Source organism: Cheilinus undulatus, linkage group 2 (genome assembly GCF_018320785.1).
Source record: "Cheilinus undulatus linkage group 2, ASM1832078v1, whole genome shotgun sequence".
NCBI classification, from domain to species: domain Eukaryota; kingdom Metazoa; phylum Chordata; class Actinopteri; order Labriformes; family Labridae; genus Cheilinus; species Cheilinus undulatus.
Window position 1 is genome coordinate 18,468,123 of NC_054866.1, and position 23,663 is coordinate 18,491,785.

Consider the following 23,663-nt stretch of genomic DNA (forward strand, 5'->3'; position numbering starts at 1 on the left):
GAAAGCAGGGACAGAGAAAAAAGTGAGTATGGTGTAGGACAATAAATTAGATGCGGAAAACAAGAGCAGGATGATGAAGGAGAAGAAAGCAGGGACATAGAGCAAGAGGAGGATGATGGAGGAAGAGAAGAACAGGACAGAGAGCAAGATGAGGATGATGGAGGAAGAGAAGAAAGCAGGGACAGAGAGCAAGATGAGGATGATGGAGGAAGGGAAGAAAGCAGGGCCAGAGAGCAACCTTTCAAAGCCTTGTTACAACCTTACTTTAGATATGCAACTTTTAAAAGAATTAGTTCACATTCACCATACTACCTGCCTATTAACTACCCTGTAAATGTTACCCTGTAACATGTTGTCTTATCTCTTGTGGTGTGTAAATGCAAAAGAATTGACAGCCAAGAAGAGAAGAAGGGATTTTTGGTGCCCGTGTTGCAATTGCCCAGCGACAGTGTTCTCACGAATTTAACACTTGAGCGCCAAGCCTTTCCTGACTTCACCACACCACCTTACAAGTTCCATTTGAAGGCTGCATATTTCTGAATAATCAAACCCCGGACTCCCCCTGAGTTGTAAGAGAAGTGAAGTGTAGCAGAACCAGTTCCAAGAAATGGGGCTGATCTTTATTATGTGATATTTAAATGTTTTTATCGTCAAGTTTTGTTGTTGTTGGACCAGAACAACATCTCTGCAGGCTACAACAAATTACTTTTCAGTACAAAGGAGTGGAAAATAATTAGATTTGGTGTAAAAATGTTGCTGAAGTGGGCATTTTTAATGAAGCTTTGCATAGTTCAAACAAGCCCGGGATACTTTAAAGTAAAATCTCATAAAAGGTAAGTACCAGCCTCTTGTTAAATATTTCATTCCCCTCATACCAAGAAAATAATGACTGCAAACAGTTACAGATTTTAATGACCCATGTTCAGTACCTTTAATTTTTGTTGCACAGGAACAACAAGCAAGTATTTTAAAAGACAGATCCACAGCATTTCATGCACAACATGTTTTTTACAGGTTCACTAGACACAATCTAGAGTAGACACAGAAGCAGGTAAAAAAACAAAAAACAAAGAAAAAAGTGAAAAAGAGTGTTAAGATAGCAAGAGACATAATTATATTTCACAATGGACCCCGTATTATAATCCTCTTTACAACAATTAAGGTTAACTGTCTAGAAAACATTGGCTGCTTTATTAACATTTGGCATAAATACAGGAAACTCAAAAGACAAAAAGCACAGTGCAATTGTACATAAATTATTTAACATATTATTGATAGAAGCAGATAAGTATACTGAATAATAATGCCACCATAACAAGACAAATTTAAATTAGTTGTTGCAGAAAGACAAAAAAATCTTGTATCAATGAGATGCTTTAATTGTTTTAAGAAGGCATTTGCATGTTTTAATGGCAAACTGTCTAGTTATTGCTGCATAAATTTTGTTTTTATGAGGAAAATGTGCTGAAACATCAAATGTTTTAGGGAAAAACTACAGAAAAAAACAACAGAAAATTAAACTTAGAGTCCATATCAGTTCATATATAGGCTAAAAAGGCGGTTGTATGTAGATATTATAGTAACTGTCACCGTCTTACTGAACTGTTTAATTTCAAAATAAATGGTTTCCACTTTAAACAGCAGTGCTGCATTGGTGCAGGTTTGTCTTTGACTATAGACAGCAAATGTCCAGGATGAGCTTCTTTAGAAAAACACAAGACAGTCTGGCTGCAGACTGTTCATCTCTGATGGCTTTTCTCACCAACCATTCACCTGAGATACTTAGAATGGAAATACAAACTAAAAAATTCAGAAATAAAATCAGATTTAACTTTGGTTTCGATTTACGGTAAGGGTAAGAGTTAGGATACCAAAAGTTTAACCCTTACCCTAACCCTTCCTGCAAAGCTTGATTACAAAGTGTTAATAAAGCAGATTAAACAGTCTGCTTACAGGAAAAACGGCCTGCCCTCCATGAAAACATTCTAAATCAGCAAGTGTAGCTTATGTAGTTCTGTTAACTGAGTAAACTATGTAGCTTAAGCTAAGCTAACAAAGCAGCTATATAAGCTACGTATCAATGTATTTACATAACTAAGCAAGCTTTAGCAAAGTTTGCTAAAGCTCACACTGCTAAAGCTAACTTAGATATATATAATAGAGCCCGGTTGCTAATGTAGCTCTGTAGCTAACATAGCTATATAGCCAACATAGCGACGTAGCTAACACAGCCAATTAAGCTAGAGCTAAGCTCACAAAGCAGTTATGTAAAATACATAAACTATGTTATCTACATAGCTACGTTAGCTTTAGCTATGTTTGCTAAAGCTCATGTTGCTGAAGCTCTTGTAGCTAAAGCTCATGTTTACAAAGCTAAATTAGTGACAAGGGATTATATAGTAATGTTAACCACGTAGCTAAAGCTAACAAAGCTCAAGCGAGCCAACATTTGAGTGGCTACTTCTAAAACAGGGCTATACATAATTTAATCCCAGATTAGACCTCTGACCCTTCTCTTCTTTTATTTTTGACATATTAATTGCTCTGCAATGTTTGCAATGTGGTTATTTCACAAATGTAACTGTGAGACTTTGTTTATCAATAATGTTGAATGTTAAATAAATCTAAAACTGGAAGTAATTTGTACTGGCAAATTAAAGCACTTCCCTTCTGAGATACAGGTGTCCCAGTTTGTGAGAATGGCCGTCAGAGATGTACAGTCTGCAGTCAGACCCCTTAAAAAAAAGGCAAATGATGTCTTATATCCATCTTTTTTTTCATTTGATAAAGCCTAATCTTGCTCCACTGTACAGTGACTGGCTGAAACTTTTTGCCTATAGGTTTTACCGCGTATCTGGATGGATGACTTAATAAAGTGAAAGAGTTCTTGTAGACATGCCTTTAGGGGCTGCAATTATTTTGTCAAGTAACGAGAAGATTTTCAGGCATAAAAAGTAAGGATGTGTCTAATTTGTCAAGCAAACAATTAATGTCATCCTTCCCAGTCTGGGCTAGAATTACAAGTTGAATCTGTCAAGGAGGAGATGCTTGGATTGCTGATATAAGCCACAAACCAGACTGACATAGTTCAACCTGCAGAAGATGTGATCTCATATTAGCTTTGTCAAATGTATTGTGCTCTGTTAGATTTTTTTCAGGGAGTTTTCTTTCTTTTAGACTGGATTACTAATCTCAATTCAGCTTTGCACAAAACAACGTTGTAATCAGTTGTCTAGAGGCACCCCTAAAGTTATAAATTGGTAAAATTATGATGAGGAAAAAAGCATCATATGATCAGGATCTTTCTTTTATGATGTTCAGAGCAAATATTTCTTATCATGGTGGCATCAATAAGCAGCAGTAGAGCATGAATATGTATCACAGTTTCTTGACATCAAAACAACCGTTACAGCTCAGCATTGAGCACAGTCTAACACAGGGAGCTGGAATGAGTGCACATGTTTTATAAACTAAGGCATGATGAGCTGTTTGACTACAGCACAGACAGACCAGTCTTCATCAGGCTGCTCTTTAAGGCAAATCAAGTTACAAGCACTTTATAATAGAGAGGTCAATCCTCTCTTTTACACAACACTCATCCTTTCATGGACGGAATTCAATAGCCATTATTAAGTGAATTAAGCACATAAATATGTTAATAAATAGGTTTAACTTGTGATTTAAAAAAAGGACATTTTAAGACAAGGATTAGACAACTTAACCAGGAGATGAGTGCAAACAATGGAATGAAAATAACAAAAAAAACGGACTGGAATGTAAGCTAACATTTCTCAGATTTGAATCCAACGTAATATGCAGATTCAGTCACAGGAGACACACTGGATATGGGAGGTGTCTGATATAGAGAGAATAATGCATACTTTTATCTCCATAAATCAATTTAGAGCTGACTTCATAGTCCCAAAGTGAACCTAAAAATATGAACAATAACAATTTACATATGACTTCAACAAGTTGAATAAATGACATTTAAGATTCTTCAAATGTTGGAAAAAAAGTGAAAGCTTTCTCTCAAGTACAAGGTCATTCTGGCAAGGTGCAAGTACAGATGAACTAATGAAAAAATGACAAGAAACTTTGACATAAAATGTATTTTAAATACATACTGAAGCTATTTTGGGGTATTCTTAAATATATTGTCTTAATCAAGCTTGTTAAGAAGCTCAGATTTATGTATGACCATTTAAAGGCAATAAGGCTGTTATTCAAAGTGCAAAAAAACTCCAACAAAGTCAATGTAGGCTGTGTTAAAACACTTGAATGTCCTTCAGGTGGTTTCTAAAATGATCCCAGAATGAGGTAACTGTGTGATACAGGTTTCAGTATAACACAATGATGCACAGATGATGTACATATTAATGGATTCTTCATGTAAAGGTTTATCACTCATACACCACATCAAAAGTCCCTTGTCTTCTTACTTGACTCATAGTAAGACAAAATATACCAGAATCTGCTGGAATGATCTCAGTAGGTGGTAAAAGTCTATAAATCTGAGCATATTTCATGGTCCTTTGAAACACACTCTGCATGATGAGGCATTTTCCCCATATTGGATAGATAGTTTTATCTCTTATATGTATATTGAACAAAAAAGAAGTTTTAATAAAAAATTTAAATTACCTCGCAAGGATGCCGTCATGTTTTAGAAACTCTGGCTGGTGTGACATCATCATGGGGCTTCAGTGGTTCTCTGCCCATACTATTTCTATGCATTAGTCAACCATCAAATCTTTATATTATGAACGTGATCGCACTGTTGGTGAAACGATAATCATGAAGATGCTACTCTCAGTGTAAATCAAATCTAGTCATGAGTCTCTGCATGTATAAAGAACATTAAAAAAAAAATAATGCTTTCTGTAAATGTCTCTGCATGGCGTGATTTACAAAATGCAAGAACTGCTTAGGCTCCATGCCATGGATTATGTCTTCAATATAAGAATTAACCCAGAATCACTGGTCAATCTTCTGAATGCAATGTTTGTAGATGCTTAACAGCATATCCAATGGCATGAGTCTCTGTATAGATAAGAAGAAGAAAGAAGAGTTTATTAGCCTAACGCTCATGTTTGTTTTATGCTGCCATTATTTCCTGTTTCTAAAGGCTATTGAAGGTAAATGGGGCTCTGTGTTTATTTACATATGAAGGCTCCACTCGCTCTGTGACTATTTTACTTTGATTTACACTGAGAGTAACATCTTCATGATTTTCATTTCAATAATAGTGTGATTATAATATACAATTTGATGGGTGACAGCTGAAGCCTCATGACATCACACTATCCAGCAGATTAAAACCTCCTGGTGAGGTCTTGACTCCAAATTTTCTCAAAATGCAGATATCTAGTGAATTTTTTGTTCAATACAAATCTAAGAGATATGAATATCTATCCATTCGAATGAACTTGTCTTATCATGTAGGGTTCTTTTACAGGGGATGTTTTTCACATAGAGGAGGCTGTAGTTGCAGTTCCATCAGTTTAAATTCAGCAAAATGGTTGTTTTTAACGTTGGATGATGTGTTTGTTTTTTATGTGGTTCAAGTACAATTTGAGGCTAGATTTGGTGGACTGTGACAAATATGCAAGACTCAGATCTCAAATGTCTTTAAACCCCCTCTAAATAAAGTCTGAATTTAATTTTGAGGAAAAATTGTAGGGTTTTTTTGTTTCTTTTTCTCTCTCTGGGACTCTTTTAATTCAATCTGGATGCAATCTGCACATGCCAAATAAAGATTTGGTGTAGGTCTGGATGTACCAATAAAATCCCATGAATCAGTCAGAAAAATTCTTTTGCTTCTTTCATTTGTAAACATTCATTTGGGAGCCTTTATTTGAGAGATAAGACAGTGACTAGTGCCGATAACTGGGAAGAGAGAGTGCAGGGAATGACATGCTGGAAAGGGGCCTACGGCTGGACCTAAACCCAGGTGCACTGACACAACCACCAGGTCATTGGTGCCCCAAAAATCAGCGTTTTTGATATTTTTTACTATTTGTATTATTTGTATTGTATTATTATCTGCAAATAAAGCTGTCATGACACCAGGATTATACACTTAGATATGATTCTAGTAACTCTGAAACGATATTGATACCCACTTTCAATATGTATTGGATAATGCCTTCTTTTAAATGAAAGAAAATGCAAGCAATCTCCTGCACACTAAGTTGCACAGATATGTTGGTGTTAAGATTTTCCCTCTTTCACTCAAAGCAGCTGTTGGTTAAAAATATGAGAAAAGATATGACTTTTTTTCGTTTTGCACAAGTAACATAGATTATATCATTCTTCAACAAATATCGAAAATCAGACAACTTTAGTCCACATCCAGGTTATTAGTTTGTTTTTTAGAGGGTCAAACTGAAGACTGATAAATCCAGGTAATTGAGACCTAAGCTATCAGCATGGAATGATATCAACCACACTCAACTGATCTTCAGGATGCAGCGACTCCAGAAAATAACAAATGAAAACTCTTCATAGCCTTACCTAGGCCAAAAGCTTCCTACATCCTTCATATAAATGTTTTTGTAGAGCCAACTTCCTATAAAATATAGACATTAACTGCACAGATAATTCTCAGAGGGGCCTGTTAAAGAAACTGTGACGCATCCATGAAGGCAGTAAAATAAGTCATGGGCAACTCTTCACCATTTTACACTATAGTATGTACTTTTCCTACACCTGGATCTGTAGGTTAAAATCACAACCAGAGACATGGGATCCCTCAGGACGGCTCAGATTTAGGAAGAATATCTCACATTGTGTCAGATTCACATGTGCAGATCTATACTGAGCCAGTGGGATGTTAAAGAACGGCTGAACTGAGAGCAGAAACAGTGATGCTAAATCCCATGAGTACATTTTGAGATTTAAGCAGAGAGGAAAATGCAAATCCTGCTTCTCCGGAGTAGAGCAACAGGTGTGGGTGTTTCTGCAGGGGGGACGAGGACAGAGTTTAAGGACCATCTGAAGTGAGTTTAGTGAAAGCCAGGGAGTTTAGGAGGCAGGAAGAGGCTGGATGTGGAGATCAGACGAGGCTTTGCCACATGTTTAGATGTGAACAGAACGTCAGAGGGAATCAAACACAAACCAGGTGCTCTCATGTAATCAAGGCTGCTTCAAATTGTGTTAAAGTGTTTGTGTTTACAGGATGATGTGTTCAAGACCAAAAAAGACCAAGCCTTAGGGAGCTCAGGGGTTAAAGTGAGGACAGAGAAAATATTCAGTCTCAATAAACATTCATGCTGCAAAAACTCAAATCACAAGTGTTACTTGTCTTAGATATCAACCTCTCATTTCAAGTCTCTTTAGTTATATTTTCTCGCTGCACTGGCAGTGAGCTATATTTGGACTTATTGTCAGGTATTTTTGGCAAGAAATTAGACTAAAACATGTCAAGATTTAAGTTTTTGCATTGCATTTAAACACAGGTTGTAGACCAATAGTATAACAGGAGTATCCTCACTGTCACCCAGATGCATGAATGTGAATCTGAATGATGGAGTATTAAAGCTGGGTTGCAGGTGTTACTTATGGGAAGGGGGCTCTCCTCATGCCAGCAGTTTCTCAGGGTTTTTTGACAGGGTCTGTAGCAGGCTCCTCTGGAAGTCTTCCTCAGGAATTTCAGGAACCAGGAACTCCAGCAGAAGATCAAATATGCAGTAGACCAGGTGTCTGTTGGAAAACAGGATCAGCTGTCATTAAATGACTTATGCAAATGAGACTGGGTGATGAAATGGCTCAACATGTCTGCTGCCATTAGTTAGACTTCAACCCCATTAACATGCAAGATTTTCTAGGTAAGCTGTATGTGTGAACAACACATCCAGATTTTTCACAGAGACTTTCTTTGTAAAATTGGGATGAGCTGATGTGTGAATGCAGCAGGGAATATCGAGTAAAATTTCCATGAGCGACGATGTAAATCTATTCAATCAGCTATGCTGCCACCTGTAAAAGTATCATATCAAACTATACCAGAACACTCTCTAAGCACATAGTAAAGCTGATTTATTATGTCTACTGTTTACTAGCATGTTCTTCATGTAACTGCGCTCCCATAGGATTCATTTTGCATTTAATCTCCTACCACAGACAACCAGCCCACCTCTCCAACAAGGACAGTGTCAAGGGGTGAAGAGAACAACCATCTTAAACACTACTCGCATGGAATAACCTGTGGACCTCTGGTAATTTCAGAATTACCCCCTGATGTCAGTGTTTGTTAAGGTGCATTCGCACAGGAGGGACTTTTGAGAAGACCAGACTTATGTTGACAGTTCCCTGCCGAAGCTGTGCTGGGTTTGGAAAGGGCTAGAAGGAGGGCGATAAGCAAAGTCTGTATTATCAAATTTATAGACATTTCTGAATGAAAACATGAAGGTGCTGCAATTTTTTATTTCTAAAGTTCATACAAAAAATGCATTGTTGTGCACATTGCAATCTGAAGGTGACATTGTCTTAATGTGTCCTATAGAAACTGTTACCAGAGTTTCCAAAAGGCAACATGTGTTTAAGTGTTTTTTTTCTGTCTTTATATATTTTTTAACATATTTAGATCTGTAGAAAGCTATCTTTAACCAATAAACTACTGACAATTTCCCCTAACCATTCCATTACACATTGAGGTCACATCACCTGAAAGTAATGCAAGCTGATCAGACAGAAAAGAAGAAGAGGAAGAAAGTCAAGAGTCCCTCCCATTAATGTACGAGAAAGGCGAGATGTCTCCTGTTAAATATGAACCTTTTCTGTCATTTTTAATAGACTTTATGCAGTTGATGCTCTGGATATCATTCTGCATAAAGTCTATTATATTGAAATGTACAGCCTAATAATACAAACATAAGACCAGGCACGGCAAAAGAGAAGCTGTTGAAGACAGGGAAGAAGTGCTGCGTATTAAGAGAGCAGCAGTGTATGCACATACATCTGGAAAGTAGAGTTTAAATAAATATATTAGGTAAAATAAAGTCAGTTTTGAATATAAGAAAAGTTTAACTGAGAGAAAAGCACTATTTATAAGCCATATGTGTCAAAACGTTGTTAAGAATATCATTTGCCCCCTCTATAAATTATTTTTTCAACAGATAAAGGAGCAGAAAAAGCTGCACAAAACATATAATTACCACCCTAAATTACAGAGATGTAGATTCGCATGGAATTAGTATTAGCTACAGACATATGTGTGAGCAGAAATATGGTAGGTAATTTGCCCTGGAATTTATACTTTGCTAATTACAGACATGGTCAATTCACACAGGTTTAAAAACACAGATGTCCCATGCGATTATTACAGATTACCAGAGGTCCCTAGGTATTACTAGTCCAGTGCTAACAGAGCTATAGAGGGAATTCAAGTGCCGCCATTTTATGATCTGCACAACTTTGTAGGGATTTGTACATGGAAACGGCATAGGAGTCCTACAACTTTAAGGTCTTGTAATAGAAAAGCATTTAAATCGGTGAAAAACAGATAAAAACAAACTGGCTTCTAAAAAATATATATGTTGGAAAAAAATAGCTGTAAATTTAAGCACACTGACAACTATAGCACACTGGGTTAAGGATTTAGATTATGAGAAAGTTTTCATCATCTTATGGTTCAGTTTTTTATAGGTGGGGTCAGATATCACAATGTTAAAGCACTGAGCATTTTAGCATCTTCATTTTCCAGCCCAATTTTAAGTTAGTACAAATTTTGCTTTACAATCTTTAGTTTTTCTGGATAACTGAGTCTTTATTTTGCAAGAGAGTCTTCTCCTGTACATGAAAACAGGCCCTGCAAAGAGACAGCTTTTGTTTAGGGAATAAAAATCTATTTTTGTTTCTTTTTCAGGCTCATACAGCTTAAATTAGCTTGAGTGTAGCCGCGATATAACCTGTATCCTACTGTTAAACTGAGACTCGATAGATGAGCAGGTGCTACTTGATGATAAACCAAGAACTGGTACAATTTACACTGCAGACGTAAATGCCAGGTGGAAAAGGAAGTCTTGCTTGTTCCACACAATTCTGGCTTTACCAGAATAACTGAGAAATTCCCATCCTTTCATGGAGGCAGTTAGCAATGTTAGTCAATGACTGGTGGTAAGTTCTGAGATTTTTGTTGGGTGTAAAATAACAGAATTCACCTTTGAAACATTGCATGAATTGAGTTTCTAACTGATCTAAAAAAGGTAAAAATCTAACTGTTTCCCTTGCTCAGTTAATCAAAGAGTCTGTCTGGAACTCTGCTATCTTAATCTAAATACTGAATTATAAGAAGCTGACTGCTTCCAGCCACAGTGTCTCCACATTTGTAAACTTTCATGATCGTCCTAGCTGTTGTTTACTTTGAGCTTGTTTGGTGAAGAAATTAGGTCGGACTGTACGAGTGCAGGTGAGCTTCTCTTCGTGTCTGAGTGTAATTGAGCAAAAACAACCCCTGACCACTTGATTAGATACACCTGCTGGTTACCAGAAGTACAGCACATCAGTCTGTTTAACAAGGCCATCGGGTAACGTTTTAACATCGCAGCTGACACAACCAGTGAGTTTTGGTGAGGTGACATCATTGCTGCTCGAGGTGCCTTCTCCAACAGAAACACATTCCTCCAGGTTTTTGACCTACATTGTGCCACTAATGCTGAGAATGAGCTAAAGAGCAAAAACACATGCAGTCAAAGGCATTTCAGAGGAGAATACAGGCCAGAGGAGAACAGTAAAACTTATTCACAAGCAGGAGACACTCATCTTTGAATGACTTCTGGAAAAGATTTGTGACCAAGTTAAAAAAGCATATAAGGCTAGAGAAGTTACAAACTGAAAGAGTAGTAGGTGGAAATTATTACATGGTTAGAGATACTTGAAATTTACTACAAAATATCAAATCTCAGCAAGTGGATTTCTTGTCTCATTCAGCTTATTGAAATCCAAACTGACCATAGAACATCTCATTTCAGAATATTACTGGCAAAAAGTAAATATGAATTTCTTTATCAAGTAAAAAACAAAAGCATAAGCAAATAGACATCTAAATCTCATATCAGGACAGTTATAAACTATATATGCCTGTCCCATTGGCAGATACCTTTACTCCTTATAAGCAATAAAGTATGGCTTTTAATTAGTGTATGAGTTATTTTTGTAAAGAAACCAGCCAAATACTCATGGTAAGATTTCAGTTTTTGTAGTGTACTGACTTATTCTTTCTGTTATAATTAGAAAGATGGTAATATATACCAAAATGCAATTGATTTTTCAATAGCCAACAGGTAACGGAAATGCTTTCTTTGAGAAAAAAATAACAAAATCTGAAATTGTTTAAGAATTTTTATAAAAGGACATTTATATACTTGTAATAAAAATAACCCTGCAGAATGAAAAATGCCAAAGAGCTGTCAAGATGAATCCTATCAATTGTGGTTAAGTATGACCCCTAATTAGAGCACTATTTTGTTTTTTAATTGTATGCCCTTTCAACACACTTTTGGTCACCTCAGTGTCTCTTTGCAGCCACAGTGATGTAAAAGAAGTCCACCACTGCTCCTGAATTTATGATTTCAATCTAAAAATTCACAGATAGCTCAGTGGACAAATCAAAAGTCACTGGCACCTTAAATTACTAAACATTACATTTTTTCCATCCCCTAATTTCCTTAAAGATCCATAACAAGTTCCTTTTTCTGCGAACAAGCATATGTCATAAATTTTGATCTATCTATAAAAGCACGTCTGTATCTAAAGTGAAATCAATCACCCTCAGTTTAAGATGGCAGAAAAATCCAAATTTGCATAAGACTAAAATTCAGTGTAAAATTGTAGAATTTTTAAATCCAAAAAAGGTGCAATTAATCCCGGTTAACTACAGAAATCCAGATGAATCGCAATTGAGAATTGTAATCTTTTGACAGCCCTAACTGAAAGGTTTATCCATCTTAGCCATTAAAAAGGCTAGACAGAGATGCTGATTAAAAACCTCGGTCAAAAGTTGCAAGAGCAGAGTCAGAAAACACTTGTGTAATACAAACTAATGGCAGTTTATTGTTGTGTATTATAAATATCTGTGGCAAAAGATTCAGTCCTGTTAAATTTTGTGGTTTTGTTGCCTAAACTTCAAAGAAATGTAACTAAACATAAACCAAGTGCTTTAGAGTGTCTGCAGTATATTTACCTGTTAATGTAGGGGTCCTGAATAGAGTCAAGTGCAGTCTGCCAGCTGTGTTTGCACTTATCTGAGCCCAGCATGTCTGAGATCAAATCTAGAGACATAAAAACACACAAAGTTACATAGCAATATGCTAATTAATGCCAGCCTCTCTCTCATTACAAGTCAAAGAGTCATTATACCCAGTCGAGGCCTGATTTAAGACAGGGCCAGATTGATAGTGGAATTTTAAGAAACTCAGTGTGTTCATTTTTATATTAACCCAGTGGAACTGCAAAGCTGAAAATGTCCAGAAATACTGTCCGTGTGATTTATTGGGCAAGCTCTTAATAACTTTGTGCTCAACATGTTTATTTCTGTGTCAACACATACCTGGTAGGAGTCTCGTCAAACAGTGTAAAGCCTGCTGCCTGGTGTCGTCCTTCTGCTGCTGGCTGCGTTCAACTCTGGGCTCTGTAGGCAGAGTTCCTCCAGGCCACACGGCCTCCTGGATCACCTGCAGGTACGCCACCCAGTACCTGGTGCAGGTCAAGTTGGCTACACTAACATCCAGCCATCTGAAATTAGAAGCACAGAGCAGTACATTGAGACAAGCGCTGGTTACGTCTGTATGTAAAACCTTTTCATGCCTACAAAGTAAAGTTCGCTGTAAAGTCATTTTACTGGACTGGATAATATCCAGCATTTAAATACATTTAATTTTACTGCAAACTCAATGAATTTCTTGAAATTGCCTTAGCCAGTGGTTGTTGGGGTTATTGCTTCCAACTAGTTGTCTTTTGACAACAAGGTCCTCTGACAGATAGTGAGTAAATGAAATGCATCTATATAGTGTCTTTTACAGACATGAGTCCCAGCATGCTTTCAAAATGGCATAATATACTGAGAATAAAATATAGTCATAGTATAGGCCATAAAAGCAAAAAAGAAGAGATTAAGAAAAGATAACAATGTCACATGCGCTACAGATAAGAGTGTGCAGGACTAGTAACCAGGTACTTTAAAATAACATTTGTACAGTGCATGAACATGCATAGACTAACTGGCAAATTTTAATTGAAAAAGCAGTCAAATGGGTCCAAAAGTTAGTATAGTTTTGTTGTATTATGAGGTATGAGACTCTGTAGTGTGTATAGGAAGTGGAGAAATTGTGAGGAGTACCAGCAAAAGCTAGGCTAAAAATCACAGCAGATGGGGTCAATATTACCATGTAATTTAACTCATTTTAAGGGGAAAAAAACTCTCAAAGCCAGTACTTGGGTAAGTGTACCCAATGTAATGTCAAAATAAAATGTGATATGCATTACTTTGCATTTAGCACTTTTTCCAGCACTATTTTGCAAAGCAGCTTCTATGTTTCCTCCCACTGTCTGTGCCTTAGACCAATTATTGTCCTGCCCACCATTTTTCCTCTAATCACGGTAAAATGACCGAAGCATGGCAGATTGAACTCCTGATAATGGGTCAGTGAGTTTAGTGTCTTGTGACCTTGTCATCAAGCCAAACCTGATCTGAACTAAGCGATCCTTGTACCCATGCCTCATTGCATTCCCACACGGATATAAACCTTATAGTCCAGCAGAGAAGTCCAGCCTAGTGCAGTCTCATGGTTTCTAACTGAACCCATTTCCCTCCACTCTTCAGTTGGATTTAGACGTGTAAATTCAACAAGCCATGTGTAGCTGGGAGACTTTGACCCTTTTATACTGGCCTGGCCTTTTTCACACCAAGATTTACCATCTGAGGGTTGGAAACACAGCCAGTCACCTTCCAGACTAGATGAGAGGGGGGAGGTTATTTAAAGCAAGTTAAAGCTAAAAACAACATCCAAATGTAGCTCAAGTATTCAAGTATTTTACGGGTCAGGCCCATAAAGCTGTCAGAGACACCAGCAAGATGGTATGGTGGAGATAAAAACAGTCACTACAATAAGTTCATGGATGATTGTAATCTTTAGGATCATTTTAGGCAGGAGTGGGCAACTTTGGATATGTTATTTTTCTTACAAACTGTAGGACACTCGATATTATACAACTACTGCTTGTATTTCAATGTACGAACAAATAGAACACTTTCATTAGAATTTATCATGATATCTCTTTTAAACTTGATCTAACAGAGTAGACACATGATTGAAGGTGTTCAAGCTATTGATTTATTCTTTGCAATTAACAATATTATCACTAAAGTGTATTCTACTTCCATTTATTTTTAAATGAATTCAGTAATGCTTAATAAAAGAGTTTTACAGAAACAGACACTACATCTGCTTATTTCTTTTGAAGAATGCAACTTTTACCAGAAGGTGATAAAAGATTATGTTCTAATGCATTTGGTCTCTGTGCCCCCCGGTTGCCAGTTACCCACCCCTGATCTAAGGCCTTGAATTCAATAATTTCACATTCTGTAAGAGTTTTCCAGGAACTGCTGCCACTCCAAAAATGTTTAACACCATGCAGATGCTGTTATGCAACATCGTTCAAAACCTCAGAGCTCTGTTAAGAGAAGCAGAGACCTCCCTCTGGGCCTGATGTTCTGCTCCTTTAGCAGACTTCATGTGGCCTCTAATGAAGTTATTTCATTAGCTTGTTCTGGTCTTTTACCGCATTGCTGTGCTGCAGCCGTATAAGCTATGGATAGACATGGTGTGCCAGCCACAATGTTACATGCCTCTTTCCTTTAGGATTTCATAACAGCACAGGAGAAGCCAAATCCTCAGTAACAGCAGTATTTTAGGACCCTCAACTCTTACAACTGCAGAGAAAACATCAGCATAGTGAGAATAGCTGTGCCAGCTCACTGGTAGGTAGGTAACATCTTAAACTTTCCTAGGAGCAGCACTAAGAGACAGTCTTGAAGTGGCCTTTGAGGACAAGTAGCAAGGCTGACACTAGAATTTCACAGTGAGGCACCATAGTGCCTGATGAATTCAAGTTAAAGGTGACGTGTCATAATGTATTTCTAAATTTGAACACAGTCCCCTGTGGTCTAAATAAAACGTCTGTGTTGTGCTTTGGTCAAAACATAATGCAGGTCAAGCACCAGAGGTTTTTGACCCTGTACACAAGAAAATCTGTGTAGTCAGGGGTAATACTGTCACTTTTACTGTGTCTATATGGGTTCACACCACAGAGTGTTGTTTGACCCTTTTTTAGAGTTGGTACCTTCGCACTGATTAAGTGTCATTACGGACATTTTGGAGTTAAGATTTACTCTTTTGAATATTAGCCAGTTTTACTTTACACAGCAGTATTGTAAGTAAATTTTATACGTTCCCCAGAGCTTAGATTAATTGACTCTCTACAGAGTTGGATTAAGACTGATGCGTCAACACTGTCAACTCAGGATGAAGTTAAATTACTCTTTGGGAGTAAAATCAATTCTGAAATGTTGAACACTGAGATATCAACACTCCATCTTTAAAAAACCTTTCTCAGAACAACTTGATTCAGCTTCTCTTTAAATGCTAATGACTTCACTGTCATATCGCCCCTCTCTTTTCTGGGCTGTGCCGACATGAGTAAATCTGTGTGCTTCAATGGCATGGGGGGGAGATTTGTGGGTGGAAATATCAGGTGATGAGCAGGTAATATTATAGCGACTCATTGTGATGTTACAAAGAGCACAGATTCTGAACAGACCATCAGATATCATGTTTTCGAACATAGGCCGACCATGTGGATAGGTACATACAAATACCTAAATACATGCGCAAAAATACGAAACAATTTTTTCCCTTAATGATTGGTTTGCTTTAAGACCTAGCAGCAGCAGTAGTATTAGTAGAGGTAGAAGTAGGTTTATAATACATCAGCATTATAGAAAGTTTTTACAGGCAGTAAATTCTACTCCACACATGTATAAACTAGAAAAGCACTCAGAAAGCGCAGACCTCCACCATTAGCCCGATCTTCCAGTAGTGAAGAATCCTTTAAAAAATTCCTGGACCCAGACGGTGATCCGGATCACTCCCAAAATCTAATCAGTTCTTCCTTATGCCATTTCTGACATTTCCTGAAAATGTCATCAAAATCCGTCCAGAACCTTTTGAGTTATGTTGCTAACAAACAAACTAACAAACCCTGCTGATCACATAACCTCCTTGGCGGAGGTAATAATGTTGTAAATGTTCTTAAAGTATTTAATAGCGTGTCCTCAAGGTCGAAGCATAGTAACACAAGAGTATTTTGGTCGAGGCTGTTACAGCTCAGCAGGTGGACCATGAAGTTTGTCTCTTCAATAGCTAGTGACAGTCAAGAGTCAAGTTAACATAATCCATCTGATTTATGACAGGAACATAGTGACACTGACACCTGTAGTCATCAAAGGGTGAACCCAATAAAGAGCCAAAGAACTACTATAAGGGCTCATTTAGCCACTTTATGGACTAACTTACTGCATGTGTCAGGGATTACAGTGCTCTGACAAATAAAATCTTCTGAAGAATCTGATTGGTATGAAGAAGTTATAAGTTATAGTTTCTTTAATTTTTACTGCCACATACAAAACTGATCACTGCAAATCTTTACACCGCAACACAGAATAAAGAACTTTTTCTTTGTTGATGAAGATGATATAATAGATGGTTGCTTTTCTTGTTTTTATTTATTGATATTAATATAGAGGCACCTAAATGTCTGCAGCAATGAAAGCTATATTTATATTTGTACCAAAACAAAACATTTTGGCCATATTGGTTGAGTTCATGCAATCTTATGACAAATATGTCTAAGTCAATGGGGAAGAACTAATGAGCTTGGCCTTTTCCCTGTCCATGATGTGGTTTACCACTTTCCAGTGGTAGAAATTTCTGCTGAAAGAACAACTAGCTCAATGGCAAATGTAAAAAGCCTTGGTGTACGGAGGGAAAGTCAGCTTACAAACACAGAAGGAACTCTGTGTCAGTAAGTGAGGGAGGAGCCGTTAATGTCTACATTTGGTGATGACAATGAAGGTAAAACTACTAAATTCACTGCATAAGATTTTTTAATATTATTTATGATCCTATCAATCTATGTGTATCCTTATTTAAAGATGTATTTTGAGGCTTTTTTGCTTTATTGTAGAGATAAGACACTAGTTAGAGTTGGAACAGGGAAGAGACAGTTGGGAATGATATGCAGGGAAAGAGCCACAGGCTGGACTTGAATCCGGGCTGCTCACGTACATGGGGCATGACTGACCATGAACCACTAACAGTAAGAGACTTATTGACCAAAAACTAATCAATTTCAAATGCTAGGTCTAATGGTGATAAAATAAGAATTTTATTCTATTTTATTGAGCTCTAATGCTAAATCATATGTGTTTCCCCCACAAACATGTAGTTTATCTTGATGTAGTTTCCCATGTCCATGTTGACGCTGTTTAGCTGGCTCTTATTAAAGTGCCATTGTGACATTTGGCATTTGGTCCATTTGGATTTTACTTAGAAGTGACTGGTTTGGTTATTTCTTTGAGGATAAAAATATATTTTTTTAAAAATCATACATTGCAGTTCTGCTAAAACAAAATATTGAAAACAAATACTGACATGGGATTTTTGTCCAGTATCGTCCAAATTAGTTGCATAATTGTGTGACACTCTGACAACAGGGGATTAGGGGAAGACCAGCACTTCTTCCACCCAAAGCACGGTTCTTTTGGTGTTAACATGCATGCATGTTGTATTTTGATACAGTTAAGGGCATTTTCTAATAAACTATGCCCCAAGTCATTCACATTATGACAAAGAGAAACAGCAGGAACATTTCTGGTCTATGTCAAACCACCAGTGCTCATGGAAGGGAGCACATCGAAAACTGCACATCAAGACCAAAAACTGTCCCTGGACAGAACCCCCTGAAAAAGGCACAAGTCAATAAATACTAGAGCATTTTTGTGTTGCTAGCCTTATGAATAAAAGGCCGTTTATACTTTCCAGCCATCTTGAGTCCCTAGACCTCAATCATTTACACCAGTTTTTGGTGTGACACTTTCTCCTTTTTTTTCACATTATGGTTTTACTTCACAAATTATCAATACTAGCAACACAGAATGAAGAAACTCTTACTCCTAATCTAATGAATGAATTCTCTGCTTTCCCCAACATCAGTTATTATGCAGAAAGTAAGTAATGATAATTAATGAGCTGCAGCTGTACACACAGTGAGCAAACATACTCAGATTTCACATAGTGTGAGAGCACAAATGACACCCAACAGACTAGAAAAACAGATAAGACAAAGTGATACATTTTGGTACTCGCTCCAGCTGGAGAGAACAAGGTTTCCACATTAAAGTTTGTCCTGTGATTTCTACTGACACTGCAAAAATATAAACAAAATCACTTACACCAAACCCCAGCTGGAAAATGACTTGGCCTAATTAACAATCAGGCTGGAAAAAATGACAGAGTCAGGGGAGTCAGGCCGGATGGCTGTTCAAAAAAAAAAAAAGGGGACGCCAACGTTAATTTGCACATGAAGGTAACACAATTAATTGTCTGTAAGCTGGCACAAAAATCTAAAGGCTGATGAGCAATTAAAGTCTTGATGCTGTTCTTTTTAAATAAACACTGCTGTGAAATAAATGAGTGCTGGGTACGGATATGTTAGCGGTTTTGCCTTCGTGAGAGAAAGTCTCTAACTTAGAAATATGAACTCGACACCTTGAGAGCTTTGGAACATTTTGATCATTTTTCATTTTATAATAGCGACAAAGTTATTGTGTCAGTGGACCAAAGGACTTGAAATAAACACTACATACTTGTGCCCTAACCTTCAAATTCTTTATATCAGTGATACAATAACTATGTCACTGTTAATATGTGAAAAAACATAAAAAATGTTTTATTTATTTTAGTATTGTCTTAAACTAAAGGTAATGGAGTTCCTCTTAAAGGAGGACAACATGATTTTATTTTGGATGACTATAATGACCTTTGGACAGGAAGAAAGGAACTTCTTAGGGATTGGACAGAAAAAAAGCAAACAATAATAAGGTAATTGTTTGATTCATAAGGTGCAGATGACTTTTTACTTGTCCACTGAGCTGTCTGTGAGTTTAAACTAAAATGAAACATTAAGGACAGTGGTGGACATACTTTACATCACTGTAGCTGCAGGAAGATGGTGCAGTGGCTTAACCAAAGTGTGCTGGAAAGGACAATAAAGCGTGTGATTGATTCATAATTATGGACTTTAATTGCAATTAATGCATTAATGGAAATAGAAACTGATTGCAGTTATTCAGTAAAAAGGAACAGTGAAGGTTACTGCTTTACTATCTTCAGCTGCATTCTTCTAACCCATGAAGGACTTATGAACAGTCAAACAAATAACTAGAAAAGCTCTCGGAGAGCACAGACCTCCGCCATTAGCCCGATCTCCCAATAGTAAAGAATCCTTTAAAAAATTCTTGGATCCAGACGGTGATCGGGATCACTCCCAAAATCTGCTAAGGTCTTCTTTCTGCCATTTCTGCCATTCCCTGAAAATGTCATCAAAATCTGTCCATAACTATTTGAGTCATGTTGCTAACAAAAAAACTAACTAACAAACCCTGCTGATCACATAACCTCCTTAGTGGAGGTAATGATTATCAGTGACTTTCAGTGCAGTAGAGAGAAATGACCATCCTGACTGCCTCCATGGACAACACCTCCACCTCCTCCACATCCATGGACAGCTCTGCCAAACTCTAAAATATCTAGTAACTTCAAGGGAGTGGTTTAACTGTAGTACAGACCAATATAGAAATGTCACTCTTATGAGTTTAATGAACACTTTCAACTTTGCTGTGCATTTTTCTTTATTGTGTAAGTGTGACTTCACCTGAACAGCGTGGCTGGAAATCTATTCTCTTTGTTAGTGTTGACAAGAAGAGATCATATTTTTACGCGAGTACAATAGTAGCGTACTTTTTTCCACCACTGGATGTTTGACCTGTCTCTGCTCCATGTCCTAAGTTTTATGGAAAAGCAGCGTGCAGACTCATTTTTGAAGGGTCCTTATGTACCTCAAAAATAATTATGTGAACAAGGATAAAGATGAGCTTGTTTCATTTTCATTTACAGAAGTCATTTTCTTATTTTAAGGCTTGATGGAGAAGTTAGCATTTGGTTTAACTTATCCAAAGGGGGCCCGACATCATCCAGAGTTTAGAACAGGATAATAAACTCATCCATGCCGATCAAGTCATTAATGGAACCCCCTGGATTGTTTACCACCTTCACTGGTAGTACATATGGACGTTATGGGTCTTGTCTAATAGGGATCCATATCTCCTTCAGACAGTTTTTCTTGTCATCATCCTTATTTATGGATGCTGAAGAGGACAGTCTGTACATTACTTGCTCTAAATGGCTGAAATTCTTGAGGACTGGCAGTCATTTTGGCCAGAGACAAGAAAGTCTCACTTAAACTCTGTCCCAGCAGTCAGAACTCTGGACCCTGTCTTCAAGGCTGAGCCCAGGCCCCTACAGAGGAAACTATGTTAAAATTAAAAATATACATATTGCGAGGGGTTTTACTGTTCAGTAGCATAATTAAGCTTTATTGAAGCCATCTCCCAGCAGCATATACTATAACACCTCTTTACTGCAACAACAATCAAACCAGGTTATCAAACTAGACAACATTACAACTGAGACAATTACACTAAGATTTGGGCAAAGTTCCTCTCATTTCAGGACTAATTTTGATGACTTTCCTTCTTGGGTGACAATTGAGTTGGGGGAAAAAGCCTAAGATCTTTTACACAATCACGTTTCCTTATTATCAAAATAATTAAACACCTGAGTTACATTAACATAAAATTATTACTGTGAGGAAGACAGAAGTGCTACAGATGCTACATAGGAAAACTGGGCTGCTGTGAAAGAAATACAGAGGGGCACAGGTGTGTTTTAATTGCCAAGTCAATGAAAAAAGTTTTCACAAACGCATGACAATGTGTACAGGACTTTGCCTGCAGTTGTTAGTAATTTAAAAGAGATATTATCCAATACTGGGTGCCTTGTACTTGTAGTTTTGCTTCTATGTTATCAAAACAAGTACTGATATTATTCAATTTTTGTGTCTAGTGTATTTCCTCATAGCAGTGTAAGCCACTGAAACAATGAATGCTCCAGGCTATAAGAGCTTACTTAATCCTTTATTTAGAAGCTTCTTTGATTGTTACTTTTAAAAACAAATTCTTGATATAATATTGTCACAGGCTCATACTTCAACTGTACCATACTCAACAGGCTACATGCTGTCTGTGTTATCTCAGCATAATTAACTGTTTCAGCTTTGACTCCTAGGAAATCCAAAGAAAAAAATCTCTCCGGGACTAAAGGATGGGCTCATCCACTTAGACCACAGTAATCCAGAGAGGACTGAAGTAAAACATGGCACATAAACATTTTTTTTAATGGCTGTGGTCTTAGCTAGTGCATCACACAGACAGGTCCGCCTGCTATCTGAAATTATCTCCACATGTTTTCGCTGCAGGCCGAGGCTCCACCCTGCAGTGCGCTCTTATAAATCAAAAACTCAGACTTCTTCTCAGAGTTGATCATGAGAAAGGAAACAGCATAAACACACTCAAATCTTTAATCACCGTTGCTGCTTTTGATAACAACAACGTTGATGCTGCACATTAATTTTCTTTTTGTATGCTGGTGTTTTTAATGTGTCCTACCTAGATAACATATGTTGCGAAAATATGAAGTTCCTGGAAAAAGGGATCCTAATCTGAGATATAACGCCACTTGATTTGATTTACACCATTTGATTTCCAGTTTCCAGAGTTACATAACAGACAGTATGCTTTTCAGTAATACACGTAAGGGAGTTTTCCTGACTGATATGTCTGCCATACTGTGAGGAGGAGAAAAAATGCTAATTTTATACATCAAGAAAAATCAGTCAGTCAATGTTATTTTTAATGCTCAAACCTGAAATGCAGAAAAACAAAACAAAAAAAAGAAATCTTAATTCAAGACTTCTTCAGTCTCTTCTTTTGGAGCCCAAAAGACTATAAAAAAATGACACCCTCTCACATTTATCAAGACTGTCATCAGTCTTTAAGCCCCCACTAACATATGCTCTGTACTCCAAACATGTCCAGATATTACTCAGAGGAACTGCAAAAGAGAATGCAAATGTCCAGATGTGTTCATCTAGACTGTAAACTGCAAACCACTTAGTTTAAAGTTAAAGTGATGTCTGATGTGTGAATGGATCAGGTTATAGTTCAGAGTGAATTACTGGGCATGTTGCTAATAACATTGATTCACCTTTATATTGTTTTTCGTTCCTTTATCAATACTTGGTATATGTCTTGGATAGGGATGTTTTAAGTGACTCATTTCTTTGTCAACAAAAGGCCTGTCTCCACAGCTGGCTCTGTTTCTGCTAGCAATGGTGTTTTCCAGAAACAATGCAGTGCAACGTTCTCAGCACCCTGGGCTGAAGACACCCTCATCATCAGCTGTTTTTGTCGCCATGGTTTAAGCGCTCTCAGCTGAAAACATTCAACTTTTGGAACAGCGCCATACTTGACAGTGTCCCTTCTACCTCACTTGCCACTCAAAATCAACAAAGGGCAGGACGTCTGACGATGACAGAAGAGAAACCAATCTGACTCTGAGGTATTTTAAAAACAGCATTTCTACTATTTCTGCTATTTCTACACCATTTCTACAGATACCACCAAGGATAACACGGGTCAACTTTCGTAGCCTGTGAGCCCCGATGAGAAACTTAACATCGCCCTTCTCAATGCCTTACTTGAAAATACGGTCTCCCTGAGGCAGTCAGCGAACAAAAACAGAGAAGTCAAACAAAGAAACATGGCAGACAGACAATCACATAAACAGGCAAAAGCTTCATTTCTCAAAAAAAAAAAAAAAATGACGCTATGTGCAACATCTGTCAGTGATTCCATGCAAGGCATGCAAAAGGAAGTGTTAATTTCGTACAAGATTATAATTCATTTCATATGTCCAGAGATCTAGGATCCAGAGTCTAGTTTTATTTAAAGGTTTTATCTGTTAAAGAAAATTGGCAGTATTGTATTCTAATTCAAGTTCAGAGATTGAAGATCAAGAGAGCAGTTTAACTGAGACACTTCTAACAAAGAAGATAGTTTTTGTGTAATTTGATGCATGTTCTCCTCCCAAATATTTTTAGTTTTCCAAACTGTTTATCATAGCCAGTAATTGAAGTGTGCTTGTCATTGACTCTCACTGACGGTGGCGCACATCTTGTTCTGTGTTCAGAGAGACTCAGTAAAATTTGACTTGTTTCAGTGAATACCTGCATAGTCAACTTTTTCCAAAAATAAAATCGATAAGTGAGTCGATAAAGAATTTGATTGATTAGAAGAATCAATAATGCCACTGATAATCAATAAAATTGTATCAATTCCCATCCCTACTAGTAGGTAAGTACTGTGTACATGCTTTGCACCTCTTTAACTGTGAATTACATCTTGAGGTGAACAGTGACCCATTGCA

The 23,663-nt window shown here is 37.2% G+C and overlaps 1 protein-coding gene across 1 annotated transcript in view; it reads right to left on the minus strand.

The window, feature by feature from the left end:
• Positions 1–921: 921 nt before the first annotated feature.
• Positions 922–23,663, minus strand: part of snx19b (sorting nexin 19b) — a 58,931-nt gene continuing 36,189 nt past the window's right edge. Inside the window, exons 12-14 of the mRNA XM_041813865.1 lie at positions 12,551–12,735; positions 12,185–12,272; positions 922–7,704 (exon numbers count right to left, since the gene is read on the minus strand). Coding sequence (XP_041669799.1) covers positions 7,581–7,704; positions 12,185–12,272; positions 12,551–12,735 — 397 coding nt within the window. The 3' untranslated portion in view covers positions 922–7,580. The remainder of the gene's footprint in view (positions 7,705–12,184; positions 12,273–12,550; positions 12,736–23,663) is intronic.